Source organism: Harpia harpyja, chromosome Z (assembly GCF_026419915.1).
Source record: "Harpia harpyja isolate bHarHar1 chromosome Z, bHarHar1 primary haplotype, whole genome shotgun sequence".
Taxonomy (NCBI): domain Eukaryota; kingdom Metazoa; phylum Chordata; class Aves; order Accipitriformes; family Accipitridae; genus Harpia; species Harpia harpyja.
In genome coordinates this window covers 44,149,491-44,161,082 of record NC_068969.1, presented here as the reverse complement: position 1 = coordinate 44,161,082, position 11,592 = coordinate 44,149,491, and the positions used below count along the sequence as shown (strand labels likewise).

At 44.1% G+C, this 11,592-nt stretch overlaps 1 protein-coding gene across 6 annotated transcripts in view; it reads left to right on the top strand.

The window, feature by feature from the left end:
• Positions 1-2,116: 2,116 nt before the first annotated feature.
• The window catches only part of RIGI (RNA sensor RIG-I), a 28,254-nt gene continuing 18,778 nt past the window's right edge, over positions 2,117-11,592 (top strand). The window contains exons 1-7 of one of the 6 annotated variants that reach the window (XM_052776233.1): positions 2,117-2,390; positions 2,520-2,651; positions 5,465-5,643; positions 6,976-7,126; positions 8,912-9,037; positions 9,869-9,982; positions 11,402-11,555. In XM_052776233.1, coding sequence (XP_052632193.1) covers positions 2,285-2,390; positions 2,520-2,651; positions 5,465-5,643; positions 6,976-7,126; positions 8,912-9,037; positions 9,869-9,982; positions 11,402-11,555 — 962 coding nt within the window. In that variant the 5' untranslated portion in view covers positions 2,117-2,284. Of the gene's footprint in view, positions 2,391-2,519; positions 2,652-5,464; positions 5,644-6,975; positions 7,127-8,307; positions 8,431-8,911; positions 9,038-9,868; positions 9,983-11,401; positions 11,556-11,592 lie in introns of those variants that run through there. The other 5 variants (XR_008233390.1, XM_052776231.1, XM_052776229.1 and 2 more) reach the window with 5 other exon arrangements.

The window sequence follows — 11,592 nt, the reverse complement described above, 5'->3', positions numbered from 1 at the left end:
AAGAAGTGACAGGCAAGGAGTTTGTTTCCCTCTTGCTCTCAGACAAAGCACAGGACTGGGTTTCTGCACGGCAGGGTGTCTCCTACCCAGTTGCAACACTGATTTTTGAGTCCCTGAACACACTCTCTCTGTGATAGACAGAGCTTGAGTACTAAAATCACTCGTCACTGGTAGAGTGAAAGCTCTAACGGGGACTTCTGAAGTCAGCTGCTGAGCAGGAAATGCTCTCTGCTATGTCTGCTACTGGCCCATCTCTGCAGGGTGAGCTGGGTGACTAGCCTGAAGGCTGACACTTCCACCCTGTTACACACAAGGAAATTAAGCCCTAAGGGATCTTCTTACTGCAGCAGACTGGATAAACAAAAACAAAAGCGATCCCTAAGAAGTCAAAGCAGGCTGTTTGCCACATCTTTAGGCTGCAAATTAACCAACTTCACTTACTTTATAGAGGTGAACAGGAAGAGTCAGTGTCCTTCCTTCCCATACCAAATAAGGAGCTGGAAGGTATATGGTCAAACCAGAATTCCAGGCTCATTACCAGACCAATTCTGTAATTGTGTATGTGATTTATTTATTTTGAGCTATTTATGTGCTCTTGAAGTGTGGGTGTGGCACTTGGGGGTATGCACAGAGCTAAGGGGCAGGGTGGCCTGGGTCTCTGCCTGGAAGTACTGGCTTTCCAGGTGGTTGGAGGGAGAAGAATAATTTTGGGGATTTCGGAGGGGAAGCTTTGAGTTCTCAGTTCTAGGAAATCTGGGCTTCCCTGGGAGGGCAAAAAGCATGTTCAAGGGGAAAATTTAACCTACCTGTTTGCTCATTTTAATATTAAACTCACTAGTTGTTATTTCTGTTCTTCTGTAATTGAGGGCTGATGTGCCTTTCTGTGGAAGCTGAGCTCAGGTACAGGGAGATGTGAGAGCTCCTGCTTTGTTCACAGCACAGGAGGAACACACAGGAGGACGTACAAAGAATGGAGACATGACTGATGCTGCCACTTAGGCCTTACTCACCTGTCTTTTCTTGCCATAGAAACTGTCCTGTCCCAGTTGTTTGACCCTTCCGCAGCTAGGGGTGGATAACCTTCAGCTGAGTGTGGCATTTCCCTGGTTCTGCACAGGGTTAATACTGCATAGGGTTAATACTAAAAGTCCAAATGCAAGTCTTTCCTATCCTACGGCCCTTTGAGAGGACAACGGCCAACGATACTACATCATGGTGGTACAGGGGATGTTTCAAATGAGATTTCCTAGAATCCCTTTAGAACTGGGTGGAATAGACAAAAGAGAAGACTCAGAGAAAGAAAAGAAAGAATATTAAGTACTTGAGAGTAAAGATGGACTAGAACAGAGTAGAAAATGTGATGCCAGCAGCAGTGCTTCCTTCTGCCTCCCTCCACACATCTTTCCACTGTAAGCCCGTCACTCAGTGGTATTGTGTTGCCATGGCTTTGGAAAGTAGGTATCTTATATTGGGGCAGTACCTGTTAGTTGTCTATTTGAATATGAGATTTATGAATCTGTAAACGGCTGGATGCAACCACTCTATACACTAGTGGTTAGAGGGAGGTTTGCATATGGAGTTGTCACGTTTAGCAGCATTTCTGAACTGTGGGTGCTTTCAGCTCTGCAACCCACTGGCCCCCTTAGTGAGACTTATCCTTTGATGCTCACTTCCCTGCTACAGGGCAGTCAGGCAGACTTCTCATTTTGATGTTCCCAAGCTATACTAATACTAGCAGCTTAGCAAGCACTTGCCCAGAGCATTTGGGGGTCTTGCCTTCCTGTAGAAGATTATTTTTCAGTCTCTAAAAAACAAGGATACAGCCCATAAAAACCAGTTCAGGGTTTTCTAGGGGCAAAAGGGAAGAGGGGGTAAAGCGATGCCTTTATTGTCACTCGCTGTGCTTTCCCTCACCCCGACGACCGCAAACGGCCGGTCACAGGCTTTCCAACCGTGCGCATGCGCATATGCTTGCCTTTTTCTTCTTTTTTTTTTTTTTTTTTTTTTTTCATTTTCTTTTGCTAAGGGCAGGCGGCAGCGGAAAGCAGCCGGCGGCCCGGCCCCTCTTTCGGGGCCGCTTTCGGTTTCCATTCTCCCTCCGGCCTGAAGTTTCTTTTTCCCGTCCGTTCCCTGCCCGGCGTGGGCGGGGAGCATCGTCTCGCTCCCCGCCGGCTCTCCCGGTGCCGGGGCAGGGTGGGGGCTCAGGGGCCCCGCACGCAGCCGGAGCCGGGGCCGGTGCCGGAGCCGGTGCCGCGGCCGGCGGCGGTGCGAAGCCGGCCTGGCCATGACGGCGGAGGAGAAGAGGAGCCTGCAGTGCTACAGGCGGTACATCGAGAAGAGCCTGAACCCCATCTACATCCTGGGCAACATGACGGACTGGCTGTCCGACGGTGAGCGGCCGGCCGCGGCTTGCTTCCCCCGGCGCTGCCCCGCGCCTCCCGCGGCTGGGGAGCTTTGCTCTCCCCGCCGCCGCTGCGGGTGTCCCCCCTCACTCTTTGCTGGCTTCGGGTTTTTGCTAGAGGTGAAGGAGAGAGTCCGGAAGGAGGAGGAGAAGGGGGTGACGGCGGCCGCCGCGCTGTTCCTGGACGCCATCCTGCAGCTGGAAGCGGAGGGCTGGCTGCGGGGCTTCCTGGACGCCCTGGTTGCAGCAGGTCCGTTCCCACTCGCAAGCGTGGTTTCTCCCCGCGTCTCCCTTTCCCTGCCAGAGCCACAGCCGCCGCCCGCCTTCAGCTGGGCAGACCAGCCCAGCGCACCCGGGAGGTGGAGGGTGGCCCCGTTCCCCTCGGGCGTCTGCTGTCGGGCCCTGTCGCGTCAGATGAGAGGCGGTAGGAAAAAGTAGGTTGCCAGAGGCTAGAAGTCAAACTCTTACGGGGAAACGTCCATCTGAGAAGCAGCTGGACCAATTTCGATTATGGAGAAAGTCAGTGACAGGTGAAGGGGTGCAGAATAAAGCCGCACTGACAGGAGACTTGTCTGTCTCAGGGTGTTTAGAGGAGAAACAAGGCAGCCATTGTTCTCACCAGCTATAGTTAAAGGAAGCTAAATCCCCTGAAAGAGAAAGCTAAATGGGTTTCAGGATATGCATGGGGGCTAACTGGTAGGATGGGATAACTTCATTCAAGGACAGAGTCTTAAATTAGGAACTGATTTTTAAAATTATTCAGGAGTCTTAAAAGTCTTAAGTTTCAAGAAGTAGGTAACCATTAATAGCTTTTAAATTCTGATTGTTCCTCACTAACTATGACTGCTTGATGTGTGAAGTCCTAATGCAACTTCCTTTTGAAGAGATTGTGAAGGTGTAAACCTACCAGGATGTGCTGGCTTTCCTCTATATGTATAGGTTCTATTGTAGATTCTTCTTGGTGGTTTATTAGGTATCTCAAACCCGAAAATCTCATGCCATAAGCCACTTTTGTTTTCATTTACTCACTGTTAACTACAGATAATTACAGTATCTCAGTGAGCAATTATTACTAAATTTCTTATCACTTGGATCTAGCCCACTCCCCCCTTAAAGCAAATACTAGGTCCAGAGCAACTTTCTACCTGCCTGTGGTAGTCCTAACTTCTGAAATACAAACATACCTTCTTTGAACACATTGATAGCATTCAGTTTAGTGTATCTTCAGCAGAAAACTGAAAAAGTTAACCTGCTGACTTCAAGCGCTATCCCAAGTACTTACTAATTGGGCCTGAGAGTAGCATTTAGCACTACTCTCGTATTTGGCAGATGCAGAGGTGATAATTAGCTTAAAGACTGTGGTAAGTATCCATGCCATTCTCCTGCTTCTCCAAAAGAAAATAAAAAGTTAGGCAAATTCCTTCTGTTTGCCCACAGTTCCTCTGGGACGCTGACCTGCTTTCTTCCACCTCCGGAGCCCACCCAGCAAATCACATAAGTCCTCTAAATCTGATTCCCTGCCACTGTCTGTTCCAGGACAGTATTTTCAGCTGTTTGCTGACTATCTAGGCTGCAGGTGTCTGTGTTGCTAAGGAGGGTTGTCGTGTCCCAAGGCTGGAGTGACTCAGGTTCATGGATTTCCTTTGTCAGAAGTAAGGTGAAACGACACCAGGGGAGTTCAAACAACAATCAACATTTATTCAACCAAGCTAACCTTGCCCAAGTGCAAGTGAACTTATCGATATGAACCTTGCATCATGTCATTAAGCCACCGTTTGAAAAGGGAAGGAAGGTGTAGAAAAAGAAACGGAAAAAGGAACATGAAACTATGTCAGTGAACTGTACAACGTGTGCTAACCATACGTAAGCCTTACTTATTTGGGGATCAATTCAAAGAAGAAAATAAGGAGATCTCTCCCGTTGAGTCACGAGGTTCAGAGTGGACCCCCTTGCTTTCTAGACTCCTTCTCAGAGAGGAGCCCTGGGGCAACTGGATCCACTCCTAGTCCCAGACTTGGTCAACGGTTTATGTTTAAAAGGATGAGGTGTAGGGACTGTGGAAAAAAGAGAGAGAGAGAGAGGAAGAAAGAGAGAAGAAAAGGATTTTATCAGTCCTGGGTCCAGTGTTGGTCCAGCCAGTCTAGAGATCCAGTTCCGGAGGCCACTTGCCCAGAACTCGTCCTCCCTTCTTTTGTACCCAAAGGGTCTGCCCCTGTAGTTGGGGGTTTGCCGTCAGTAAGCAAGTGCAGTGTGAGCTCAGGAGTGTTCCAGAAATGAGTCAGTGGTCTCGACATGCGCAGTTCACATTCCTGGGATTCTCTGGAAATGGGTCGGTGGGCTTGGGGGGACATTGGGGAGTTGCTTCTCTCTCCCGCAGGCATGACCATTATCTGGCCTTTCCTCCAGGCGTGTACATTGTGCTTCTTCTCATGGTTGCTTAAGATAAGGAATTGTGCCTTTGGAGAAGCGTGGTCCCACCCGCCGTGGGGCCTTCTCCTCCAACTACATTTTCCTGTTCACACACTCCAGCACTTTTACAGAGGCTGTCTTCTCCACCAAAGTTCTTCAACAAATGTTTGAGACATTGGCTATAATGTCAGACAGTCACAAGGGTGTAGCCAAGGACAGGACTAAAAAGGCTAGTAAATCAAAGAAAAGAGGACCAAAGGTGTTTGTGATTCTGAGTAGTGTTCTGTGCTCTGGGAGATCCTGTGGAAGAGTATCATGGACTGCAAGGATCTAAGATTTGTATGGATCAAAGAAAAGGGTTTGTTACAGTTGCTTGGGTGATGTGAGCTGTGACATCATGTAGCTCTTTTTCCTCTTTGCAAGTGTTACTGCTCTTTCAGCATATGGTTTTTCATGTTATAGTTACAAGTGCTGTAAAGGAAAACATTCACTTAATCCATAAAAATTCTTAGTGGTTCACCTAGATTTTTGTCAGTTACAGGCCAAAATAATTTTAATTTCTCCAGTGGGGCTGAGAAGGTGTTTTTTCAGCTTGTTCCTACCTATTCTAGCTAGACATTGAATTCATAGGAACAATTTTTCTTTTTCTGAAAGGGTACACTGGACTGGCAGAAGCAATTGAAAACTGGGACTTCAGCAAACTGGAAAAACTAGAGTTGCACAGACAGCTGTTGAAGCGGATAGAAGCAACAATGCTAGAAGTTGATCCGGTAGCACTCATGCCGTACATAAACATGTGCCTCATAGAAAGGGAGTGTGAGGAGATCCTGCAGGTATGGTTAATGGTAAAATCCCAGGTTTTGCCTAGTTTTGCTGTGGAGAAGTGCTGGATTCCTCACTTGCTGGATGAATTGGTGCCCATCTGTCAGGCTGGTGAGTGAGAAGGGTGGCCAGCCACGGTCCCCCAGGGCGGGACTTTACTTTCTTCTGCTTAGAGGAGGCTTCGCTGTGTGGCTGCAGCTCCCCACAGCAGCGCTGTCTGCGATACCTGCATGTGTCATTCTTCACCCCTCTGGCTTGGTGGATAAGGTGGCGTGCGAAAGGGCTGCAGGCAGGGAAGCAGGATGGGGTGGCTTTGGCATTGACAGTGCTCAGCTCTATGTCTTGGCGAAGTCCAGGCTCCTGTGAAGAGACCGCAGGGGCTCTGGAAGGTGCCATATTACAGTGAAATGGGTGCCTTGCTATGCCTTTGAAATAGACCCCTTTCTGGAGTGTTCAGTCTGCATTAATGCTCCTAAAAATACAGATGGAAGTAGGCAAAGTGGCATTTAGATGTTGCCTAAATTGATTCCTTCTTGTCATGGGATTTGACATAGTCATAGTCTATTACCTTAACTGTGGCAACCACTAGAAACTTTGTGTATGGCTCTTTGAGTTTTGTCAGCACCCAGAGGGATGGTCGTAGGGTGAAAAGAAACTTCTGGTCTGAAGTCGTTAGCTAAATACTGTGTCACATAAATCAACAACATTTTCATTGCCTTTGGATGTGAAGCTGCTGTACTGTTACGCAGTTCTAGCTCAGCGTTGTTATCGATGACTGATAACAAGTGATATTACCAATCACTCATCATTTATGACTGGTTAATAATAAGTTATGATGCTGTGTGAAGGAGTCTTCTAGGTGTTCTCACTCCTTGTGACTCCTGAGAAAGATTGTTTGCAGGTATTCTGTTTTTAAAGCAGTATTTCTTTATGGAGATACATAATATTTGGAAAGCTATTGTGTCTGAGTAAACATCAGGCCTGCATACTTTTGCATTTTCCTATTCTGCAATGTTTTTTAATCAGTTTGGCCTCAGAGATTTATGGCAGATACGGCTTATTACAAGGACCTTGCCAGATGAAAATTCACAGAATAATTCAGACCTGGTGAATATTTAAGCAAATAGCCTACCTGTTGATGTAGTCCAGCTAATTTTAGTGTATGCCTAGGCTGGCAGAATTGCACTGGTAGGTAAATCACTGAATTTTACTGGAAACCTTTTATTCTGTGAGAAGGAAATGCAATTTTCAACTGAACATCAAACAAAACAAATCAAAATATCAAAGAACAGTGGTTTTGCTCACTCAGAAGCTACAGCAGCTTCTGTTTGTTGTGTGTGCAGGTCAGCGAATACAGAAGCAAAGCAGCCGGGATAACTAAACTCATTGAATGTCTCTGTCGATCGGATAAGGAAAACTGGCCAAAAAGCCTTCAGCTAGCACTAGATAACACAGGATATTACAATGCAAGTGAACTGTGGGATATAAGAGAAGGTAAACTGCGAATTGGTTTTATGATGCTCTTTTCCTGTTCTTGTACGAGACAGTAATATTTTTTTTCAGGAGAGTAAGACTAATTTAAAAGGATACCATCAGACTGCATTGCTCATTGTTGTTTAAAAATAAAACCTTTTTTTTTTTTTTAATTTAAAATGTCTCATATATAAAATGAAATACAGGTACTACCCTACAAACCATCAGAAATTATCTTTTGAGTATTTTTGCTCCCATATGGTTATGAATGATGCCTTTTTTTGGCAAACAATCAGACAGCATACAAGGCTCTGAAGGTACAAAACTAACAAAATGTTTATCTTCTTCCCTCCATTCTGCTATAATTCACCTTTTGCCATCTTTTTGGTTGCTTGAGTTGTGATAGATGCAATGTTTTCTGATAAAATATGATTAGTAATTTGATATTCTAGAAAGTGATATAGTTCCATGGTCCACAGAGCAGATCATATACTTTTTTCTTTGAGAAATCGATAAGCAGCACTTACCAAGTGACTATGTTCGTATTTTATAAAAATGCAGAATTTCCCCTAATAAGATTTTGCTTTTGTCATTGATTTACCTTTCCCCACTTGAAAAATACCTATATGAGTACCCTGCAGCATGGGAGAATTTAGAGCAGAATACAGTATTTCACTACAAAATAATGAAGAAAGACAAGCAATTTTAGATAAACTGGACTGTGGTTCTTTATATCTACATTTGCTTTCTCCCAAACCATAAGTGATTGTTTGAATTGTTTTTAATTAGCAACTGGGACAAGCTACTTTTAAGTGGCTTCTTAAACAACATTTCTTATTTTGAAATGTTTTTATTGCTGTAGTCAAATGTGTGTAATTTCTTATCTGCAGATTTAATCATTATATATATAAAAATTATATACATTTAATACATTTATAAATAATAATATATAAAATAATATATAAGAATAATACTTATATAGATATTATTTTATGTAGGTGATGGCTATATATATTATTTGGTTAATGGTTATATTTTATAAGTTAAAGATACCACTGTCTTTTGGCACAGCTTCTGCTAACATCCAGCTTAATAAAGCCAAAGTCAGCCTACTGAGCAAACGTTGTCCATACTGGAAGCATTTTAACGCTAGCAGTTAAGAAGAGTTGCTAGTGTATGTTAATCACAGATACTGTGTGCTTTCTGGAGCTGGATTATGGTGCAAATGTGTTCTCCCTCCGTCTCCAAAAGCAGCGTTTTGTGATCATGTGTTCTGTTTGCAACGAGACTCTTCATGCAAAGCCCAGTGCCAGTTCTTTGAGAAGGTAATCCTTACGGGGCCGAAGAAAATTTTGGCAAGCATCTTCGGAACCTCTCTTGATTATCATGTAAGATAAAGGGTGGAGATACTCTTACAATTTCTAAGTCCTTCCAAAAGGTAAGGGGAAAGGGAGAGCAAAATCTTGAATTTACGAAGCTTCTTTAAACTCCTAAGTATTTTTCATGCTTGTGGTTAATGTCCATGTTAAATCTGTAATCTTGTCACTTAATATAGAGGATATAACTTTCTTCCCAATCTATTATCTCCTTTGATTTTTAAGGGATAGATAAATGTGCATTGTGTAGGTGGGTCTTCTAAACCCAAGACTCTCAGTGCTATCCATCTTACTTGAAAGGGAGCCTGGATGCAGTGTCATTTTATGTAGTCTTTCCATGCTAGCTATGAACTCCTCCACCTTGTCATCCCAGCAAATACATTTTAAAATCAAAAGGATCAGTAGCATGCCTTTTTTTGTGATTGTACAGATAATGGCAAAGATGTGGATGGTGAAATGACAGATGCCTCTGAGAACAGCTTTGAAACCGTGGTGACGTTTTCTGAAGAAGCAGAATGTGATAATAATCTCAGTGAAAATCTCTGTTCAGCTTCAGGTAAGACTTAGCAACTTATAACAGTTTGTGGCTGGAATTCTCTGTTTCTTTAGATTCCTGAAGGATGCAGATGCAGTGTGCCACAAAGGAAGGTACTGAGGAACTAGTTCAAATCTCTGACTTGATTTAGCTGTCTTCTGTTTTAAAGTTTTAAGGATCTCATGCTGGGCATCATATATGTTGGGGGTTGCCACCTCATTTACCACATTTCTCGTGCAAAGTTGTTCTGCCAGCACATTATCAACACGGTCTCCAAACACCAGACTGTTGTAGATGCATCTCTTCTCTGATACAATTAATTCACACATGACCTGATATTAGCCGGTTTAGAGAGCTGAATGTGGCTGCAAAGGATCTGTGCAGTGGCTGTCATGTCTCATATAGCAAATTTTGCTCCACAAGTGGTTTCTAGTTCCTGTTCATAAGTGCAAACCCTCTGACAAGACCACAATTTAAGAGAGTATTAACTTCAAAAGTCTGTAGAGCAGAAGGCTAAAAGGAATACTGTGCATATATTTGGGGGAAGATAAGCCCTTTTGTTTTATTTCTGAGTTGAAAAAAGACCAGTTGAGCTGAGAGTTGTCAGCCCAGACTTTGAAATTAGTTCATTTTAGGAAACACAGTCAAGCGGTAACAAAAGTATGCCATCAAACCTACACAAAATTCTTGTCTGGTGCGTATGTCCTGTTAAAAGGCTTGTCTGTCAGAGAATGCTCCGTGTAGACTGCAAGGACTCTACCTCTATCCTTCTAAATAGCAACTGTGTGGGGCACAATATATTTTATGCATTTCTGTTGCAACACTCGTCAAAAAACCATGGTTCTCTCCTAGAAGGGATCTATCAGTCTTCACCTGTTTATGAACCAAAGAGGGCTCGGAGCTACCAGACTGAACTTGCGCAGCCTGCTATCAATGGGAAAAACACATTGATATGTGCCCCTACAGGTAAGAAAACATGTTTCTTAGAAAAATTCTGTTGGTGGAGAGGGCTATGAAGGATATGTTATAGACGCTCGTGACAAATTGGAGGAGCCAATTTGTATTAAATGACACGATCGAATTTATTAGCAAGCGATAAGAGAGCAAAACAGCGCTGGGCGGCCGGGGAGACAGTGCTCCGCCAAAGGCTCGCGCCGAAAATGGGGAAGAGTCCCTTTATTTATACAGTTTCTAGTTTCTGTCTACGTGACGGCTCGTATCTTCTGTATTGCGTGTTTGTGCCGTCAGTTGCTAGGTGGTCGTAATCTGCCTTCAGGTGGCGGCTGGTATCTTCTGCATTGTGTGTGTGTTTGCGTCGTCATTTGTTTGTTAGGTGGAACGTCTTTCGTTAATTATCGGTACTTAACTGGATACTGTGGTTTTAGATAAGCGAGGAATGTCTCTACCCCCACATGCGATTTCATGAACAAAGTTAACCAGTTCATTACAGATAGGGAAGGGTAATGGTTCAGTCAACCTTTTCCAGCTGTTTATTTAAAAGCAGTCTTCCTTGCAGTACTAGATCCAGATCTAACCTGAAATTCATGACTAAGGGCAGCACAGAGACTGAGCAAGACAGATGTGTCTCTTTGCACTTCAGTGCTTGTATTCAGATTTCTGTTCTGACCTCTGCTTTCTCATTCTCTGGTGCGGATTTTTGAGTTAAAATCACTCACTGATCTTTGCAGATCTTTAAGAAATTTGGATTGCAAGTTGAAGGAAAAATAGGCTGAGTTGCCCTGAGACTCCCCTGTCTTCTGTACTACAATGCCTACAACATCAAAACAGCACAGGGAATTTTTGCAGTAGCTCAGGACTGAATTAAGAAGATGGAAGTTCAGCAGCAAAAGAGAGATCGATCAGCTCTTTCTCTCCACCTGTGTTTTCCATGTTGCTATCCTGATTCTCCCCTGGGCCCTGGAGAAGCAGGTGGGGTAGCAGAGGCAGGGACACAGAAGAGCCCTGGGTGGCCTGCACAGTGATCCTGAATGCTGAAGGAAAAGAAATGTGAGGAGCAAGGCTGCATGGGGAAGGATGGAAGCTGAAAGTGCCCAGTGTCTGTACCATAGTCTGATGTGGGACCACACACTAAGAGCAGAAATAGACTCAGTGATTTCAAAGAACTCAAATAAAACTGCAAATGGATTTTCCTTCCCAGTGACTGCTACATGGTCTTTACAGACTGAGACTGAGAGAGAGAAAGGGATGATTACCCACCTGAGTAAGCAGCAAGTATGTGTTCAAATCTGTCCCCAGAGAGTCTGGAAGTGTAACAGCCCCCTTGTCAGCTCCCCATTGTTACAGGGCATCCAGATGAGACAGGCATCTGCTTGCAAATACACCCTTTCATGCTAGTACTTTACCTTTCATGTTCTTCATTTAAAGGATCTGGAAAAACTTTCGTGGCAATTCTGATTTGTGAACACCATTTCCAAAACATGCCATCAGGACAAAAGGCGAAAGTTGTCTTTCTTGCAACCAAAGTGCCAGTGTACGAACAACAGAAAATTGTGTTCAAGCAGCATTTTGAAAGAAGTGGGTAAGTGTAATTCTACCTGGCTTCCTCCGCAGAAAAT